At 33.7% G+C, this 20,869-nt stretch overlaps 1 protein-coding gene across 8 annotated transcripts in view; it reads right to left on the reverse strand.

Moving 5' to 3' along the window:
• The window catches only part of BIRC6 (baculoviral IAP repeat containing 6), a 213,817-nt gene that overhangs the window by 111,635 nt on the left and 81,313 nt on the right, over nt 1–20,869 (reverse strand). For 4 of the 8 annotated variants that reach the window (XR_010662357.1, XM_065929466.1, XM_065929462.1 and 1 more), the window contains 16 exons: nt 16,626–16,813; nt 15,528–15,851; nt 15,198–15,297; nt 12,946–13,160; nt 12,474–12,682; nt 11,800–12,146; nt 10,910–11,129; nt 10,275–10,408; nt 9,400–9,537; nt 7,887–8,014; nt 5,839–5,970; nt 4,801–5,016; nt 4,004–4,187; nt 3,230–3,385; nt 1,412–1,545; nt 635–788 (listed from right to left, as the gene is read on the reverse strand). Coding sequence is in view for 7 of the 8 variants with exons in the window: in XM_065929466.1 (XP_065785538.1) it covers nt 635–788; nt 1,412–1,545; nt 3,230–3,385; nt 4,004–4,187; nt 4,801–5,016; nt 5,839–5,970; nt 7,887–8,014; nt 9,400–9,537; nt 10,275–10,408; nt 10,910–11,129; nt 11,800–12,146; nt 12,474–12,682; nt 12,946–13,160; nt 15,198–15,297; nt 15,528–15,851; nt 16,626–16,813 (2,979 nt within the window). In the remaining variant the exon portion in view is untranslated. The remainder of the gene's footprint in view (nt 1–634; nt 789–1,411; nt 1,546–3,229; nt 3,386–4,003; nt 4,188–4,800; nt 5,017–5,838; nt 5,971–7,886; nt 8,015–9,399; nt 9,538–10,274; nt 10,409–10,909; nt 11,130–11,799; nt 12,147–12,473; nt 12,683–12,945; nt 13,161–15,197; nt 15,298–15,527; nt 15,852–16,625; nt 16,814–20,869) is intronic. The other 4 variants (XM_065929463.1, XM_065929461.1, XM_065929465.1 and 1 more) reach the window with 3 other exon arrangements.

Genomic DNA, 20,869 nt, shown 5'->3' on the forward strand with positions numbered 1-20,869 from the left:
GCTGAAACCTAAATGGAGTCTTGGTTAGTACTAATGTTAATTTCCTGATTTTGATGGAATGTGCTTCCTGATGTGTTTATGTAGAAGAAATGTCCTGCTTTGTAAAACAAAACAAAATAGAAAAATATCAGATTAACAACTTATTCCCAAATGGGCCAGGATAAAGCTGTTCTCTGTATTATACTTGTAACTCTTCAGTAAATCTATGGCTGATTCAAAATTTAAGAAAATATTTCATTGAAAAGAGTTATATACTCTGTGACTAGAAGAGTGCAAAAACAATGCTCAACATGACTTCACCCTGCTCACAGATAAAATATAAACTTACCATTATAATAACAATAAAAATAAAAGAAAGTGCAATAACAATAAAAATAATTAAAACCACTGGCAAACTCACACAACTCCCAAGTATATTTTGCTAAGTGTTATTTTGAGAAACAAAAGATGGACCATAAATAGAAATGCTTCCAAACTGACCAACACACAGCTCTCAGTGTCAGTCACTCTCAAGGCACCCCTGCAATAATAAACTCTCTCAGCATACATTCAGGATCAAATTCTCAGGAGACCAAGAATACACAAACTGAGAACTTGTAAGAATAGCTTGTCTTGATAACAGCGCCTCACTTACCCTGAGACACTGAAACACTAACTGTCTGTGATCCATTCTTCTCTGCATTTGCTGGTGGCTTTGCTACAGGAATCCCAAGACCTCCAATGTATGGGTTGTAATTGTAGGTGCCATAATCAGCACCCCAATAGTCATACCACGTACTGCTTATTGGCTTAAAAAAACAGAAAAAACTGTGGTTTATTTTTGACTCTTCACTAAGAGTAACATATTATTTATACCACCTTAACTCAAACAGGGCTACAAAGTAAACACTCCCCTTACCCTTTAAGTTTTTAAAACATAAACTTAATGATCCATAGGAATGGTTCAGAATATTCCATTGTATCCCCAAGTCTAAAAAGACCTTATTTATTAGAATCTAGCATCTTAATAAAATCTCTTACAAACAAAATAAACTAAAGTATTAGAGATGTATCTCTTTTAGAAAGAGTAGCGGCTAGTAAAGACGTAGATTCTGCAATGAAATCAACCTGGATGAGCTTAAATGCTGCTTGAAACATCAGTACTCCATAACCTTACCTCCTATGTTTATTAATGGTTCTTATTAACATTTAAGATAATATTAGCAGCTATATTAAAAAAATGATGTCAGTTCTTCTTATAACATTCTAATAGTATCATAAAAAATCTACTATAGTATCTATAGTAATTTAATTTTGAGTAAACTAAATAATGGGTTACATTAAGTGTATACTTTCCTCTTTTAAGCAATCAATAAACCAGAAGTATAAGATGAAAGATTTTAATTGCTAAGAATATTTTAGTGGATCATACCTTAAAGACTTTGGCTGCAAGAGGATCCTTTTCCAAATCAATATCTAAAGGATCAATGTCAACTTCCATTAGATCCTGAAGTAGCTCAAGGTCAATTTCTTTATCTTTTTCCAAAGAGGAAAGAGGAGGTGCACCTTCAAATAATTTAAAGTGATTTTTTTGGTGGAATATATAAAATTTACCCAATATACTACTGCTTTTAATTACAAAGAAATTGCATTTACTTAAATATAAAATGTTTCTGATACAGAAGTCTCTAAATTTTTATACTTGACAATTAAGCCTAAGTAAGTACACAAACACATCATCCTATAACACACAATTAAAAACACCAGTGCAACAGTATGTAACTTCCTAGGGGAAAAGACCATAGGATTAGTCCTTGTTGAATCAGGTTACATAAACTTTGTTATTAAAAATAATCATTTCTAGAATGAACAATATTGTTCATTTTATTGCCTCAAACATTTAATTCATAAATTACATCCAATAGTTAGGGAAAGAAAACCCATTATTAAAGTGAAAAGTAAAGTTTTAAGAACACTGCTATTCACCTTATTTTTCTATCATGAGTTAGAAACTATTCTGCTCTCAGATGATTGCAAATGCTTGACCAGCCTTTTATGCCTTCCAACCTTTCTCTTCCTTTCTTTCTCAACCTTTTTTATTCAACATGTATTTATACAACGTTAAGAAAACATCAGACTCATTAGGGTTTGAGTATATGAAGATCAATAAAATAAATCTCTACCTTCCAATAAATTAACAGGGGTTCAAAGGTGAGGGTACACAATGGAAATTAAACCAAATACAGCATGGTAGCTGCTACTGGAGACAATCAATGAAGTAGGGAGCACCAACAGCAGTCTCCAACAGAGCTGGTGGTGATGGGAAAAGATTCTTGGAGGAGGGAAGCTATATGTGAATCTCAGACAAGTTCACTATGCAAACTAGAGAAGAAAGTCTACTCCAGGTAAAGGGACTATCAGACAGAAAGGATAAAATCATGAGAGACTCTAAGTAATGAAACAAATGAAATGACTGTAGCATTGCAACATATAAGGAAATAACTTAAACAGAGTCTTGAAAAGTAGGGAGTACACCACAAAGGTCTGTAGATGCTAAGATGCACACTATAGTTTTGAAAAGGCAGAAAACAAAGAAAGAAAAAAGACAAGAGCCACTGCTGTCTTTACCACTGTGTATTTTTAACTTCTTTCTAGCTTGTAATTGCTTCCACAGAGCCAAGACTGTATCAAAATAACATGGAAACTGAGAAAGAATACCATTTTACTAGAAAAAGCATGCAAAGTACTTCCCCGGTGGCTCAGCAGTGAATAATCCGCCTGCCAATGCAGGAGACAGGAGATGAGTCTGGGTCAGGGAAGCCCACACCTGCCGCGGAGCACTAACCCTGTTTGCCACCACAACTGAGCCTGTGATCTAGAGCCCAGGAACTGCAACTACTGAAGCCTGTGCACCCAGAGCAGGTGCTCTGCACCAAGAGAAGACACCACAATCAGAAGCCTACACGCTGCAATGAGGAGTAGCCTCCGCTCACCGAAACTACAAAAAGGCCCATGCAGTGATGAAGAACCAGCACAGGCATAAATAAATAAAGAAAAATTATTTTTAAAAAGAAGCATGCAGAAAATCAAAGTAAAACCTGTTTATCAGAAAAATACTGATATGGTTACTAAGGCCAAAGACTTACTATAAAAATTTTACACTTCATTAATATTCTTAATTTTGAAATTTAAGTTCACATTTTTAAAAAAAGAGCTAAGGATATGTTTAGTTAAAAAGCAAAGGATGTACCTGTCATATCATGTGTCAAAGGTTCATCGATAGTTTCCAGCAGCTGAACTGAAGACTGCTGCAGGGAGTCGTCAGAGTCACCAGCTGTTGCACCTACATCATCACTCACTGTTCCTTCCTCCATGGCTTCTGCAGCTACTGGAGCCAGCAATTCTCCTGCAGGTGAGAAAATCATCACCTTAACTGCTTTAGTAATTAGTAAAGACACCCAAAACATATTTTTTCATCTAGTATAGAGAATAGCATGTACACTCTACCAACCATAAAAGATTCTGAGACAAAGGAGTCCTCATTTATCCAAGGAAATGCTAGGGCCTTCCACTGCACTAACTTCAAATGCTAAATAGTAAAAACACAAAATGTGTGCCTTATGAACAAGGAGTCATTAGCATCACTTTAAATATATTAACTCACTTATTCATCAAAATAATAATAAAGATGTTTTTATTATCCTTATTTTACAGATGAAAGAAACTGAGGAATAGGGAGTACCTTCCTCAAGCATACCAAGAGAACTTGGAAGCAGCCCACTGCTGGTATTAATAAGGAAACAGACTAGCTCCCGTATCCCTGCACTTTATAACCTAATTCCTCCATAAACACTTGCATTTATCACAGGTGGTAACATAATTAAACACAGAAATAATTCAAAAAGGTTGCTACTGCTGAGATAAGACATTTTACACTTTTGAGGGGCACAGTTTCCTTTAATGATTAGTCAAGCATCAACAAGCTCATTTTGATATACCTTATTAAAAATAAATCCTAACAAACCTGCTAAAATATCCTGTAGCATACAAGTTAAGGAATATTGAGCCCAAGCACCACCCCAAGATATATCTCCTCTATTGAAGTCAGTTCCAACCAAAAGTAATAGCAGTCTTTCCAGTTGGGGTTCGTTCACAATCTCACATAGATGTATAGTTGGCCTCGTGGCATTTGCAATGCGTGCAAGAACCTGTAATACATTTTATAAAATCAAACACTTAAGTAGCCATTACATGTTTTCTCCAAAAATAAAGCATTGAAGTAACTTTTCAAATAGAATGTGTCTGATGTCAAAATATAACTGTTTGACATGAAATGCAAAGGAAATGTAACTTCATGGATCAAAAGTTAAAATCCGGGTAAAAAAATGAGTTGAAAAGTTCAATTTCTACAAACAATGAATATGCTACAGGAAAGCCTTCAGGGCTTTTCCCTCTGGAGAAGGGAAAGGCTACCCACTCCAGTATTCTGGCCAGTAGAATTCCATGGACTGTGTAGTCCCTGTGGTCACAGAGTCAGACATGACTGAGCAACTTTCACTTCACTTCACACTATTTACATTTCAAGTCTACATTAATCTAGTTTTAACTAGATTAAAAATGTATAATAGGTCTCCTAAAAATAAGTGCCCAAGTATTTCTAAAATCTTTCAAGGCACATTAAAAAAAACTAAACCGCATAAGAGGAAAACCAAGGCACTTTTATTTCTCTTAAAACTCAATTTAAAACTGTATTTTTTTTCTTCATTCTTTTTCTTATTCTCTAAGCCTGTAATTATAAATTAGGCCTATTAGTTTACTTACCTTACAAACAAATAATAAGAGATCTGCATGGCATGTAAAATCCATAGAGAGGAGAAACAGGACAAGTTTCTGGACTACTGAAATACAACGTTCATGGGCCAGAGTAAATGGAAGTGGTTCTATCTCTGGACTTTCTTTTGTTGTTGTAACTTCTGTGTCTAAATTAGAACGAGACCACTCTGCTGTCCGACGTAACCGAATCAAATCCTTAAAGTGCTATACACAGAAATTTACAATATTAAGTCAATGTTTATTGAATGAAAATTCTTTCAATATGAGTTTATTTCTGGGATGAAAATATACACTCAGAAAACCTACAATTTTAAAGAACACGATTTTTAAGCAAACCATAAGCTTCAGAAAGTAAGATTATTAAAAACTATACTGACAATATATGCCTTTGTCTATTTTAGAATAATGCATCAGATGTCTGACAGAATTTCAGAAAGGAGGAATTCTATAAAAAGGCTCTATTAGGGCAAATCTATTACTTTAAATATTACCAAAACACCCTAAACATAATCTTTAAAGGTGAATGGTAAAGAAACCTATACATACAAAGCATAGAGTATTAATTCATTTCAAATTTTGCTGGAATAATTGTAATCTCATATTTATAGAAACACAATATGCAAACTTCATTGCTATTGTAATGCTATCCCCCAAGTTGAAAAAAAAAAGTCATTATTTTTAAAAAAACTTTAAAAATCACTGAAATTAATTTTCACTCAGAATGGATACATTAAGAAAACTGTACACATCCTGAATCCTTTTATCATCAATTTACTGGAACACAATCCACTTTAAAGAAAATACACTAGAAAAATACTTTAAGTCCACATTAACTATGTATTTCCTTGAGTTAAAGCTATCTTCCCCCCCAAAGAAGTACATAGGATAGATTTTTCTGCTGATAAGCAGAATAACATAAAGCTTTCTGATCATTATTAAAGATATTTAACTATTCAAATAATTTAAAATATTAATACTAAACGGAAGAACAACTTTTCTAATTATATTAAAAAATAAAGATCATACCTTTGAGGTAGCCTGCTTTAATTTTGCTTGTTCTACCAGAAGTTTATATGATGATCCTTTGTTACTCTGTATTTTTTCTTTTTCCATCTGTTCCACCAAAGCCTTCTGTTTTGCTTTTAATAAGTTAAGTTGCTTTAAAGAAAATGTTAATCTTATAGTTAGCAATGTTAAAAACAACAAAATAAGCTATTGTACTTCTCAGAATCCATATAGCAAACTAATGGAATAAGTAGTTTTCTGTAAAGTCTAGTTTTAACTATATTGATTTTTTTAAAAATCACCTCCAAAATCCAAATAAAAGATCTCCCCATTTTGTAATTAAGAAGTAACCAATTTGTTATCCATGGAAGAAGAGAAATAAGTGGAATACTTTTTTTATGTAAGCCTCTAATGAGACTGACTAATGGAATGTTTTTAAACAGAGGAAAAGAATTATTTTTAAATACACTAGGAAAATACTTATACCGTACCAGAGTCCTAGCTTGGCTTTTATGGAAATCTCCTTCAAGAGTAGTAAATCTTTTGGTATGTCTATGATTCTTATTAATTACAAATTTTATAACTATAAATTCACATGCAGTTATTAAAAATAATGCAGAGATCTCTTTTACACTTTACCCAATTTGCCTAACCCATTTTGCCTAACAATAAATAGTAAAATATCACAACAGAGTAATGACATTATCACAATTCACCAAAGTTATTCAGATTTCAATGATGTGAAAAAGCTTCACATCATTTTTCCTGCAAAAGGGCCAATGGTTGCTCATAGTAGAAAAACTCAGAAGTAAAAGTAAGTAATTTAGTGCTAAGTCATGCTTTTTAAAAAACCCAAAGCTTTCACAAACTTTCAGAGCATACATGTTTTCATATAAATTCACATTTCATCTTAAATTAGCTTCCCTGGTGGCTCAGACAGTAAAAAGTCTGCCTGCAGTGCAGGAGACCTAGGTTTGATTCCTAGGTCAGGAAGATCCCTTGGAGAAAGAAATGGCAACCCCACTCCAATATTCTTGCCTGAAAAATCCCATGGATGGAGGAGCCTGGCAGGCTACAGTTCATGGGGTCGCAAAGAGTCAGACACTACTGAGCGACTTCAATTTTTTTCTTTCATCTTAAATCAATTATACAAATATTTTTAAGAGACATACTAGGCTCCATACTGGATATTAAAGATACAGTATATATTTCTATATATACTGTAAGACAGAGGAAGATAGATGCATTTTAAAATATAACTATAATAAAGTACTGGTGTATGAGAATCTGACATCAGCTATAAACTCATGTTAACAAAAGAATCTCAACAGAAGAATACAATAAATATAACGAAAGGGAAAATACAGGATACATGGGATTATTTTATAGGATTCTAATTTAGAAACCAGGGAAGATCTCCTTGAGGAAGTGAATATGAACTAATTTCTGAAAAGTAAGTTCAATTATCCAAGCAAAATAGTAAATTAAATGTTTGGCGGGGGAAGAGAAAGGGATGGGGGAATAAGCACATACTAAAATAAATCTTGGAGGAGAAGACTGGTTGCAGGTGGTCCAGGAACTCAAATTCAATATGGCTAGGCCAAAATTCAAACCTAAAAGTTAAGACGGGCAGATGATAGATATGCTAAAGCCACGTTAAGGGAGTTTTACCATCATTCAAAGATAATCTGGAAACCACTAACAATTTAGAGGTGGAGTGATATGATCAGGTTTGTATCTAAAAGAACTCTCTAGGTGCACCATGAAAAATGAACTGGATTGGGCAAACAAGGGCAGATACGTCTTCTGACTAGGCAAATGATGGCTGTACTTAGAAAAGTAGTATCAGAAATGTGAGGAGGTAGACAGTTTAAAAGAATTTGGCAAAAATCTGTGAACTATGTATTGTAGGCATCTTACAAATAAACAAACTCAGTCTCAAAAGTGTCAAATAATTTCCCTAAATTAAGTAGTTCATTAAATGTCATACCTAAGGTCTGATGGAAAGTCTACCTCAAACAATGTCTCAAACACTAAAACCACCCAAGCAAAAAAATACTGAAAGTTACCTGTTTATGATGAACTAGCTGCTTTCTTATTTTTCTGGAATATAATCTATCAAGGCTACTGCTGCCTTTGGAAGACCTACTTATGTTCTGGGTGTGCAGATTATTGTTAATAAAACTCCACTGGTTACCTACAGAGCAAGGAAAAGTTGTATTAGTAATTATGATAAATGTGATTTTAAAGTACTGTTCATACCCAGAAAATATAAAATAATAAATGTGTCAATCACAACAAAGCAGTTTTTTAAAAAAATTAAGGAAACCATCATAAAGAAATTGCTAAGAACACGTGATCTTAGAAAAGTTAACCTAGACCCTAAGTGACTTTAAGACCAGAGTTCTCTATTCCTTCAATCTTTCCATTAAGGTAACAGTCAACTTTTTCCACAACTGTTTAAAATTAATCTTTGTACAATACCACTTTGATAAAGTCAGTCAAATGTAACAACAACAAAATGCTTCTATTGCCTATTTCAAACTCTATGCTTCTGTGCAGGTATCCAAAAAAAAGGATACTTAGTAATCTGATTTAATGATTGTGAAAATAAGACTGAATAGTTAAAAAAACATGCTATATAGCTCTATTTCTTCTCATTCTGGAATGTGTCCAGACTATTCCATACCGATCATTATGTTCAGTTCAGGCTTAATACCACATGTCACCAATCCTCAATGAATTTTTTCACATCTGCTTAACCTAATGACAGCTTTTTCTGTTCTCTTATTATCCTTTGGTCAAGACAATTCAAATTCTTCCGGCCTTAAAAAAATGTCTTCCACCAATGTGTTTTCATAATACCTGAATGCTATGAATAAAACTAAGGCTTCACATACTATTTGTTATATTACAACTTTACATGCAGTTGCATTTGTGTCTTACTTCTAGAGTCTGTAACTGAGTAGTGACCTACAGATATGAATATACAGCATGGTTTAAAAAAAAAATCCTTGTGCATGAAAAGAATTCCCCACCCTATTCTCAAACAATGTGTATCATAAACAACTGATTAACATATAAAACATCTCAACAGCCCTTTAATAGTATAATCCTAATAATTTTTTAAAATTCCAAATTTTATGGAAATTTTTTTCTGTATTTACATATGATATGTAGCTGCTTCATAAATTCTTGTTAACTTGGAAAACAAGAAGAAAATAATTTATCTTACACTTTGATTTCCTTTCATTTAAAAAATTTTCTGTGCTTCAAGTTTATGGAGATTACAACTCACAAGAAGCTAAGAATTTCTATATCTTGGCATAAAAGTCATGTGCAGTTAATTAATAGAAACGTTTTATAACAGTAAATGGAGAGACACACTAAACACCATGAACCACAGTGACCCACAGGCTTCCTTCTCATTAGCTCCACGTGTATGTGTGTGATCACTGCTAAAGTTAACTAATGCCTTACATAAATTACATATAGCTGGAATTTCCAGGCCAAAGTCAGTTCTGGAAAAATCGCATAGCCATTCAAAATCCCCATCAGCAGATTATTATAAACTTGTGATACCTGTCATAAACCTCTCCCTGTCTTTACCATTCAAAGGTTTCTTTGCAGCTGCTGCTTCATCTTCTACAGTTGCCACATAATCCAGCAATCTGGACACGAGCATAACAACCCAACTGATCATGGGGATATCTAGTACTCCTGGATAGAAATGAAAGGGGGGAAATAGTCACGTGACCCTAAGAATCCTAATGAAGTCTGGCAAAATAATTATAAAATTAAGATATTTTATAACTCCAAAATACACCATATAATTATCAACACTAATATTTATTTATAGTAAGCCTCAAAATTGAAACCTGCGGCCACAAATTGAGTCACACATCAAATCTAATCGAAGATTTAACAAATCTTTCACGGTACAAAAACAGATCCATAAGTATAATTTGAATCTAACAGGTAATAACTTACAGAAAACAAGGTATAAGAAGCTATTCTTAGACTTAAAGGGGGCTGAAATTTAAAAAAAAAAGCTCTCAATTTACAAGTCATGTAGTTTTACACTATGTTTCAGAGTTTTTATTCCAGTAACAATTTTCTTGCTCAAACGAAGCTCATTATCAATAAACAGAACAGCAATGCTGCCGAAAAAATTAAACTTAAGAGCCCTGATTTTAATCATGATAGTATGAAAATAACATACACAATAATTTCCAAGTTCAAAATTCACATAAAGAAAAGGTAACACATTAAAAAAGCGGTAACCACAAGGCAGTCAATCACATGAAGGCTGGTCATTCTAAAAAGTCTGTATCATAAAAATATCAACAAAATGTGCAGCAAAATGAATATTAAAATAAATATTTCAGAGTAGTTTATAAAAACTGTATTTACAGGAATCTTATGTTTTTACTGAAGAACACTAATTTAAATAATACCTTCTGTCCTCCTATGCATGGCTAACTGTGGCTGAAGAGGTGACAGTAAGTTATCCAACAGATTAAGTAAGCTTTCCAATACTCCACTGTTACTAAGTGATCTCTGACCAATGCAGGAAAGTAACATGAAGACCCTAAAAAAAAAGATACAAATAAAACACTGGGTATGAATCAATTTAACTGTTCATATTCAAAATAATTCACACTGTAATTTAAGAGAGTAATGACAGACTATTTGGTTATTAGTAAGATTTATATCTGGAAGCACAATGTTAAAAATAGCTCTTTTTCAGCTATTTGCTTATATTTTCTAATTTTATCCACAAGAAATTAGGTAGAGACAACATTATCACAGACTCAAAAAAATACATTTGACTCATATAGTAATAGAATCTGACAGGAAATACTTGTAAACACAAATCAATAAACTCCATAGATTCAGTTAGGAAACTAAAGAATATGGTTCAGTTATATCATGTAGAATCTTCAATATGCCCTTCACCTGGCACTGCTCAAACTCTGAAAAGACATGCTTAATTTTTCCACACTCAGTATCCACATACACGACATTTCCAATTTGAACACCGTGGGAATAAACCACTAGTAACATTTTATCCCAGCATTTTCTGACCTACCTATCCTGTGGAAAGATGAGAAGCTGCTCGGAATTGTACAATTCCTGAAGAACATTAGAAAGAAACTGGCCCCACCACCTTTCACCACCACACAGCTGGACAAGCAGAAGACCAGTATGCAACCGTATCTTTGGGGTTCCACTGATGCACAGGTGTTTAAAAAGCTCTTCACAGGCCTGGGCATGGAACGTACTCTGCAAAACTGCAGGAACAGAGTGTCCTATTACAAGAAAGAAAACAGTAAAATTTCCTATTTAAGAGCATGCTGTAGGATCAAAATCAGCATTCCCAGATAGGCTTTCCTCCTATATGTGGAATTTTAATTGCTAAATATTTGGGAAAAAATTAGCAATTACATCAATTATACTTCTTCTATGTGGAGTTGGGTGAATCAGATAGCTGTGTGTGTGTGTGTGTGTGTGTGTGTGTGTGTGTGTGTGTGTGTGTGTGTGTGTGTGTGTGTGTGTGTGTGTGTGTGTGTGTGTGTGTGTGTGTGCGCGCGTGCGCATGTGTATATATTTGGGTGCACATGGTCACAGCCATATGTAATGATCAAAAATAGCTCCTGGCTAGAAACTGACAGTTCTGTTAGATTAGCAACTTTTAACAGCTTTCAGTGTTGAAATTTCAAATAGTAATTATTATTTTGCCAGTTAACACAATGATGTGGAACATCAATAGCTGAAACTCAAGAAAAAATTAATCACAGATTTAAGAAAAACAAATAAAAATAAGGGAAAAAAAATCACTCAACCTAAAAACACATTTCAAAAACATATCAGAAAGGATATCAAAATAAATAGTACCCAGTAAATATTAATACATTAAAACATACAAAATCATATGAAATGTATTTCTAGCCTTTTTAAGTACTTAAGCTAAATACAAACCATTGGAAGAGTGAAGAAGGCTGAGCAAAGTGTCCAATAAATATCTGATGATGGTACGTAACTGCTCTGTGGAAGACGTCTGAATTAAATCTTTTGGGTCTGATGTTTCACTTAACATCTTCCTACTTGCACCAAGAGCTACTTTGAGCCTCTGCACTGCATTATGAGCCAAATTTAGTTGAAGCTGTAGCTGGATACAGTCCTGATATGCAGAAAAAACTCGACTGTCCTCCTCGACTGCCTTGTCTGGCTTTCGCAAAAAGTACTGTGCGTTGTTAGCACTGTTGAGAGGAGGAAGATCAATACTTTGCAAAAGAGTTTCCAGTCGATGACAAGCTAAGTTATACCTATAAGTAAAAAATAAATGAACAAAATAATTCTTGCAATGTTCTCTTTAAAATACATATACGAATACACACTAAAAATAAAATCTCTCCAACAAGTTAACATACAACCATTAGAAAGAATTAATCAATTGGTAAGTAGAAAAAAAAAAAAAAGAACAATTATTTAATCACATTAATGCATTAAACATTATAACATGCTAGTGTCCTCTTGCCTTTTGCCCTTCTCTATACACTTATGAAAAGGCATTTCTTGACCAAGTATATGCAAGACATTATACAAAATATACAGCTTCGATAAGTTAAAATATACACCAATTTTCTACTAACCTGCACTGTATATCCTCCTGTAGAGCAACCATCATTGTTAAATGCTGGTCAATTTCTGGTTGGTTTGCAGATTCTCCCTCTCCCCTCAGAGGATCATGCATTAATTTCAGTTCACTCTCCCAAGGCAAGATATAGGTATGACCATAGTAAAATCCTAATGGGATTTTAGCTCTGGCATTTGTACTTCCATAACGTCCAATGACAGTGATCTGAAATGAAAACTTATAAATATACATACCTACTCATCTACAACAATAAAAGTCTGAATCATGTATTTTAAAAGAATTATTATAAAGGTATATTTTTATTAAAGTGCAGTTGATCCACAATATTGTGTTCATTTCTGCTGTGCAGCAAAGTGATTAACTTATACATATAGTTTAAAAGGAGACTTTAAAAGTATGTCTGAATATTTTTCACAACTTTCAGAAACAGAGAGAGTGTATCAATTCATCTTCTTGAAGTTCTTTACCTTCATGAATCTGCACACTGGAGGTGGTATCAAATCATGAAGAATTAGTGAATGGGTGCTAATATCAGTTGCCACTACCAATCGCCTCCCATCGACCTCTTCTCCTAATGTCCAAATGTCAATTGACAAGGAGGCCAAGTCTCCACAAGTGGGAATCAATACGTCTGTCAATAGTATTGGTCTGCCAAAATCCAAGGTCACAAATCTCCTTGCTCCTATGAGACAGAGAGAGCAACAGCTGACATAAAAGACCGCAACAATTAACCACAAGATACACTCAGAAACAACTTGGAACATTTATCTTAAGACATACAATCAACTTACTAAACTACAAACAATTAAGAAGTTAAAAATTCTCATTCAAAAATTGTCTAAAACTTCCATCTGTATTAAACTCCAAGATTTAAGTTAAAAATATATATAAGAATAAGTTACTGTGAAGGCAATCAACTGTACACATAAGCTTATTTTAAAACTTTAAAACCAAAAAAGGTAAATCAGCAAAAACAGAATATAGATGAACTCAATAAACTACCTATCTGTTCTTCTTTCGGTCACTTGGTCTTTTTTTCTTCTAATTTTACAACTAAATGTATTAATGATGCCAAATTTTATTATTTGATTTTGGTTTTCTTAAGCCCTGTTTAACATCTTTTGGAGCTGCATCTTACATTGGGGTAAAGATGTAAAGGTAAAGCTTAAGGCCTAAACCACATGTAGGCATTACTACCACACTAAAAAATCTCTTACTAAGGCCCTACAATGGAGACAGATAAAGCTTATCTCAAACAGTGCCTCCCTCCCATACTGACACATCACTGTCTCTTCAGCTCAGTGCCAGATGAAGCAGAAGGCTTACTATTAAGGGCCACACTGAAGAGGCAGCATGTCTTCTCTGTGTGAGCTCATATTAACGAAAGGCAACAATGATCTGAGGGGAGAGCAGATTTGCATCTCACACACATTTCAGGAATAAGGTCAATTACTGAAATAGTAGGCAGAATCATTAATAAAAATTCTAATTATTTTCGTTCTTTATTGGGTTTGGGCCAGATAGCAATTTTACTAGTTACACTATATGGTTAAGGAACCCAAACTAAATTTAACTAATAGGACTAGTGATATCTCCACAGAGCAGTTTTATGGAAAACCAGGGAGTTATCAGTAATTTTTCCTAAACAGGTAAGACTACTGAATGAAAAACATAATTCTCCCCTTTAGGGGGCTAACATGCCGTAGTCAACCCCAGAGATAAAAAACCAAATCAGAGTGTAAACAACTGCTGACACTTCATAAGACTGGACGCATAAGACTGGATGATATATTTCACTCTAAATGCCACAAACACTAATGTTGCTACCAATGAATGGTTAGTTGGGCAGAAAACACTGTCAATATCTTTTAAAAAACTCTTCCAAAGAGGAAACTACCCACTGCAATAAACCAAATATGGTTCAACTCTTCATATAGTGAAACTAATACAGTACTCACTATAGTCACATTACTTACACCTGCGGCTGATTCATGTCAACATATGGTAAAAACCACCACAATCCTGTAATTAGCCTAATAAGCCTCCAATTATAATAAATAAATTAGTTTAAAAGAAAAAAAAACACAACAAGGATTATTGTTAAGTTCTGCTGCTGTTCAAGCCCAGAAATAACAGCTGGTAGGGTAATAAGGGAAATATTTCCTATGGTGTATTAGTAAACCTGCTCTAACTGAAAGCACCTATCCTGATCATAGGTCTCTAGCAATAAAAGCATGGTAGAGGCCTAAGTAAAACCTTAGTTATCCAGAGACCGTGAAATGTTAATCCTACTCAGTTACTATCAGTAGTAGTAACTCTGTCAGCTATTCTCAAAAAAAATGGTTCCAAGATTAGAACCATGAGACTGATGCTAGTCTTAGAAATACTTCTTTAAGCATAATTTTTAGTGTAATTGTAACTATGCAGCTACAATGGAGGCAGATACTTATGCCAACCATAGCCCAAGAGGTGAGATTCTTATACAGATCAAACCCGCTGCCTGGAAAGAATGAATGAAACTATTCAGCAGCACGCTTCCAATTCAGCTTCACCAGTACAGAGTCTGAGTCCTAATGTGATGTTTGCTCTTGGTTAAGAAGCACTTTCCCAAGAGCAGATGTGATTTATTTACACAGGAAAATCAAACTACAAAATACCGTCTTCTAAGAACCAACAGACAAAGCAAAAAAATATATACTTTAAGAAAATCAAAGATTACCTGAATGCATTCGCTCTATAATAATGGACTGGTGAGGCGGAGGTTGAAGAAAATGTGAAGCATGAGAAATTGCAAGGGCTAGACCAGAACCAAGTGGATTCTAGAAAAGAAAAAAGTATAACTCTATATTGATATCACTTTTGCTCTATAAAAACTAACCATAAAATGAAGTTAATAAGTCTCATTTCCTGATGTATATTCTGTAGTATTTTATAAAATAATCTGATTTGATATTAACAAGTTAACTGAATTTGCCTTCTAAAGTTAGCATATACATCAAAATATTTTTAAATGTCTAAGCGAACACCTATTTAAAATATAGTAATTTACCATTCTGGACTTGTTGGAATTTTTGTTATGTGCAGCAAGATTGACTGTTGGGGGATCAATAACTGAGCCTGGGAAAAGCTGTGCAAGTTCGGCATTAATCACAACGGAAACTGCTTCATTGGGTGGGGTGAGTGGTGGAGTCATAAAAAGTGGTGTTGTTTTTGGAGTGGGTGGAATAACGTCAGATGGATGAATGAAGAATCCAGGGGCTGCCACTGGGTTGGAAGGCACAGAGTTGTGAACAGGACCTACTGCTGATGCTGCTGACGCTGCTGCAGCTGCTGCAGCTGTTGTCTGATGTAACTTGGCTTCCAGCTTTGCTTTCTGTAAAAGAAGTAAAAGCAACAAATATAGACTAATCCTGCCTACCTATACTGTGGGGAACACTACATGGTATATATTATGAAAATAAACATGATTAACTGGATCCTAGTGCGATAAAAATGAAAATAAGTAAAAAAATGGACTCAATATGAATGGCGTACTTCTATGTTACATATATATTTCCTTAAAAATCTAATATTAAATTTCCTGAGTATTTGGGCAGTAGGACCTTCTCAAAGCAAAGGAGGAAAAGAAGCAAAACAATTAAACGTAAGTAAGGAAAACAAAATTCTTCTTCAAACAAAATATTAACAGGAAGTGGATTCTCATGTTGCCTAACCTGACACAATCTGTCACTAGAAATTGTATAGTCCACAACAAAATCTCCAAAACATCTGCTATTATTAATAAGTTTTAATTCACATTTATTTAGTGTCTTTAAATGTTGTTTTAGGTTTTACAATGCATAAAAATAGTAACTATTAACACTTATGTTTGACCAAGAATATTTATAAACAGAATAAAGAACGGATTTTAAAGATTACAAAGAAATTATCAATTATATTCCCCAAGATATGTACTATAAAATGCATATATATAATTTTTAAAAATTTAAGTATATCATGAAGATGTTACCTCAATTTTTGCAGAAAATGGTTATCTCAGATCGGTCAAACCTAATTTCCTTTATGAAAATAACAGTCATTTTTACAGTACTTTTTCAGCTTTTGAAGTTTAGAGACAGCATGAACAAAGAGCCAAATAGTCTCCAACCTGTTGCTGAAGCTTCAAAAGCTGCTGCTGTTTCTCTTGCAGCACCTGTAGCTGTTGCTCGGCTGAAGCCATTGCATGAGAGAGAGACTGCAAAGCTACCTGGGCTGCTGAACTCAGGGCTGTCGAGGCTTCCCCAACTGTCCCAGATGATAGTCCACCTACTGCAGGAGTAACCCCGAAGGAACTCACTGGCATAAGACAAAGGGGGAAAACAGGATAAAGAAAAGGCTCACAGAGAAACATATACAAAAGCACACTACTTTGACACTAAACAACAGTTAGTTTTCATTTAAAAAATAAAAATCTTGAGAGGAAACCTTAATGGTAAAACTATACTAATAATAATAGTATTCAAGTATAAGGGATCCAAGAATGATATCTTAATCAAAGAAAATTAGTATACTTTTAAGTTTAAAAATATTTTTAGCCTAAAGACATTTCATTTAATATGGCTAAAATGAAAATACAAAACAATAATCTTCTATAGTTTTAGCATGAGAAATAAACTGAGTTTTGCTTTACTAAGATTCTACAGAAACAACACCTCTTCTCCCGCCCCTAAAAAGCTAAAAAAAATAAAATAAAAAACTTTCAATTATAAGAACATCGTTTAACAACACTGCTGACACCGATTTCTCATTTTACAACATAGCCTAAAAAGAGAATCTGGTCCACATACAATATGTAAAGCAGTGTTTCCTCAGAACACTAACAGGAAGAGAAATATGTCCTATGCACAAATAAGTCTGGAACACACTGCTTACCCACGAATATTACCATTTTTAAAGATCTATAAAATTACACAAGTTTAAAATATTTTTACTCCCCTTTTCAATGTTATTCAAATATGTAGTATAAAAGAACTTTTTTTCCCATTAAATATTTACCAGTGTCTGTGTAAAACATTTTGAAAAAAGCTGTGATAAAAACTTAATTTCATAAACTCACACAATCTTCAAGAAGAGAGGCAAGAACACATATACAAAGGAGAAAAGACAGTCTCTTCAGCAAGTTGCACTGGGAAAGCTGGAGAGTCACATGTAGACCAATGAAGTCAGAACAAACCCTCACATCATACACGAAAATAAACTCAAAATGGCTTAAAGACTTAAATATAAGACATAACACCATGAAACTCCCATAAGAGAACATAGGCAAAACATTCTATGAATAATAGACATAAATCACACCAATGTTTTCCTAGGTCAGTCTCCCAAGGCAATAGAAATGAAAGCAAAAATCAACAAATGTTGATTCAACAATGAATGAAATCAAACAAACTTACAGGCAGAGCAAAGAATACTATAAACACACAAAAAGACAACCTATGGCCTGGGAGAAAATATTTGGGAAAATGCGACCAACAAGGGCTTAATATCCAAAATATACAAACAGTTCATACAACACAACAATAAAAAAACAAACAGCCCAACTGAAAAATCGGCAGAAACCCAAATAAAAGAAGACATACAGAGGGCCAATAGACATGCGAAAAGATGCTCAACACCACTAATTATTAAGAGAAGCGTAAAACAAAACTACAACAAGGTATTGTCTCACACTGGTCAGAATGGCCAAATTAAAAAATCTACAAGTAACAAATGCTGGAGAGAGGGTGGAGAAAAGGAAACCCACCTTTGGGTTGGGTGGGAATGTAAGTTGATATAGTCACTATGGAAAACAGTATGTAGGGTCCTTAAAAAACTAAAAATAGAATTTCTGTATTATTCAGCAATTCCACTCCTGGGCATATAACCAGAGAAAGCTCTAACTCAAAAAAACATACATGGACCCCAATGTTCACTGCTGCACAATTTATAATAGCCAAGTCAAGGAAGCAACCTAAGTGCCCATCAAAAGATGAATGGATAAAGCTGTGGTATACATATACAATGGAACACTACATGGCCATGAAAAAGAATGAAATAAGGCCATTTGCCGCAACAGGGGTGAACTTGGAAATTATTACATTAAGTGATAGAAGTCAGAAAGAGAAAGACTCACTTATATGGAGGAAAGACAACTGCTACAATAATAGGAAATGTAGAAGTTACCCTGTAGAGCTAACCTTAGTGGCAGAACTAGGGTTAGAACCAAGGACTGTGTGAAATCAAATATAATGTTAGGCACAATGCTAAGTAAGGAACTTAACTCATTTAAACTTTACAATGGCCCATGAGCAGGTAATATTTTTACCCTATTTCACAGGTAATGTATCTAAAACTGAGGGAGGCACACAGAAAAAATTAACACAACATTTTAAATCAACCATATCCCAATAAATATAAATAAGTAAAACTGAGGGAAGTAAAATTCACTCATAAATATTTGAAAAGTAGGAGGGGGGAGATAATTTAACAGCATATCTTGATATCTAACAATGAGTATGTTATGCCAGAATTCAAATAAACTATTTTTTTAAAACTAAGTTATAATCACAAAATAGAAATAACAACAAAACTGTGCATAGCCTCTTACAATAAAAAAATTTCCTCTGTTAAAAAAAAAAAACGATCACTACACTGAAGCCATCCAATACCTCATATAACATGCACAAATTCAACAATATGAGTTTGGTCAAAGAAAGTGCAATCATATCTCATATATGCTGTGTGCCCCAAAATAAAATCTACTTGCTCTACCAACTGTTCCACCAAAGCAATAGCAGTTCATTCCAACTCTGGAGGGAAAATTATTAGACTTACTGAAGCATTTATGTTGTCCTTGTACTTTGGGGATAATTTAAATGACTTGAAATATTAACCATGTATACTTTAGCCTTCTACTGACTTTAAAATCTTAATGCCCAAATAATATTCAAAGGAAAATGAGCTAAATCACGAGAAACACATAAAAGACAAACAATCCAAGAAAAATGTCATTCTGCTACTACAAAAGCAAAGAAAAAAATAAAGAGACATGAAAATGGAATTGTAAGGTAAATCCAAATGAATACTGAATACAAAAATCATAATAACCTCAAGAATTAAAATAATATAAAATTAAGGTATGAAGTCATATTGCCATATAACTCAAAATAGTGATTAAATAATGTTCAATATATTTGCACCGTATGGGAAAAAAAGTAACTGGATTTCTGGATGTCAAGGATGTATATTATGCTCTCTGGGATAACTGCTAAAAATAATAAAAAGAAAAATCGCTCAATAAAAATAGAGTCACCAATAAAATGGAGACAAAGGGAAAAAAAGAAACATCTAATAGGCAAGATGAGAACTCTAACAGAATATATAAAATACATGGTATATTTGAATACAAATATATTAGTAATTATATTAAATGTAAATAAGCTAAACACTCCAATTGAAAGAAACAGGACAAAAAAGGTAAGTACATTCTGCTTATAAAAGACATATCTAAAATAAGGAGATTCTGAAAAGTAAAAATATATACCATACAAATAGTAACCTAAAGAAAGCTGATGACTGGTACAGAAATATCAAAAGAAGCAATTTTAGGAAAATCAATGCTAGAGAGAGATAATAACTAACAATAAAAGATTCAATTCATAAAAAAGATACAACCATTCTAAATTTGTATGATAGCTTCAAAATGCATAAAAGGAAAACTGCTGAAACCAAAACAGACAAATCCACAAGTATAATGACAAAAATTTAACATGCTGATCTTATTAACTCAAAAAAAAAAAAAAAAAGAAACATAAAATAATTAATAAAGAGAGAATCTGAAGAACACAATTAGCAAACTGTATATCCAAGTGGATATACAGAGTACACTTCACCAAGCACAGACTAAACATTATGGGTGAATTTAACAATCATAACATGGAACTTCAACAGCTGACCAAAAAATACATAAATGCAATTCTATACCACACAGACCTTACTCAACCAGTGTTTAGGAACATGTAGCTAAGAAGTTATGAAAGTGAAAGTTAGTTGCTCAGTTGTGTCCACTCTGCAACTAACCAGACTCTTCAGAACATGGGATTTCTCAAACAAAAACACTGGAGTGGGTTGCCATTCCCTTCTCCAGGGGATCTTCCTGACTCAGGGATGCAACCCAAGTCTCCTGCACTGCAGGCAGATTCTTGACTGACTAAGCCACCAAGGAAGCTGAGCTAAGAGGTTATACAAAGAAACAAATAAAAACATAGAAATGATTACTCTTTATAAAAAGTCAGGACAATGTTTACCTTCTTCAGAGAGGGAGGGAAAAATAAATTGAAGTGGGCATAAAGAAATTTGTTTACAGAGTACTGG

The sequence above is a fragment of the Muntiacus reevesi genome, chromosome 3 (assembly GCF_963930625.1).
Source record: "Muntiacus reevesi chromosome 3, mMunRee1.1, whole genome shotgun sequence".
Taxonomy (NCBI): domain Eukaryota; kingdom Metazoa; phylum Chordata; class Mammalia; order Artiodactyla; family Cervidae; genus Muntiacus; species Muntiacus reevesi.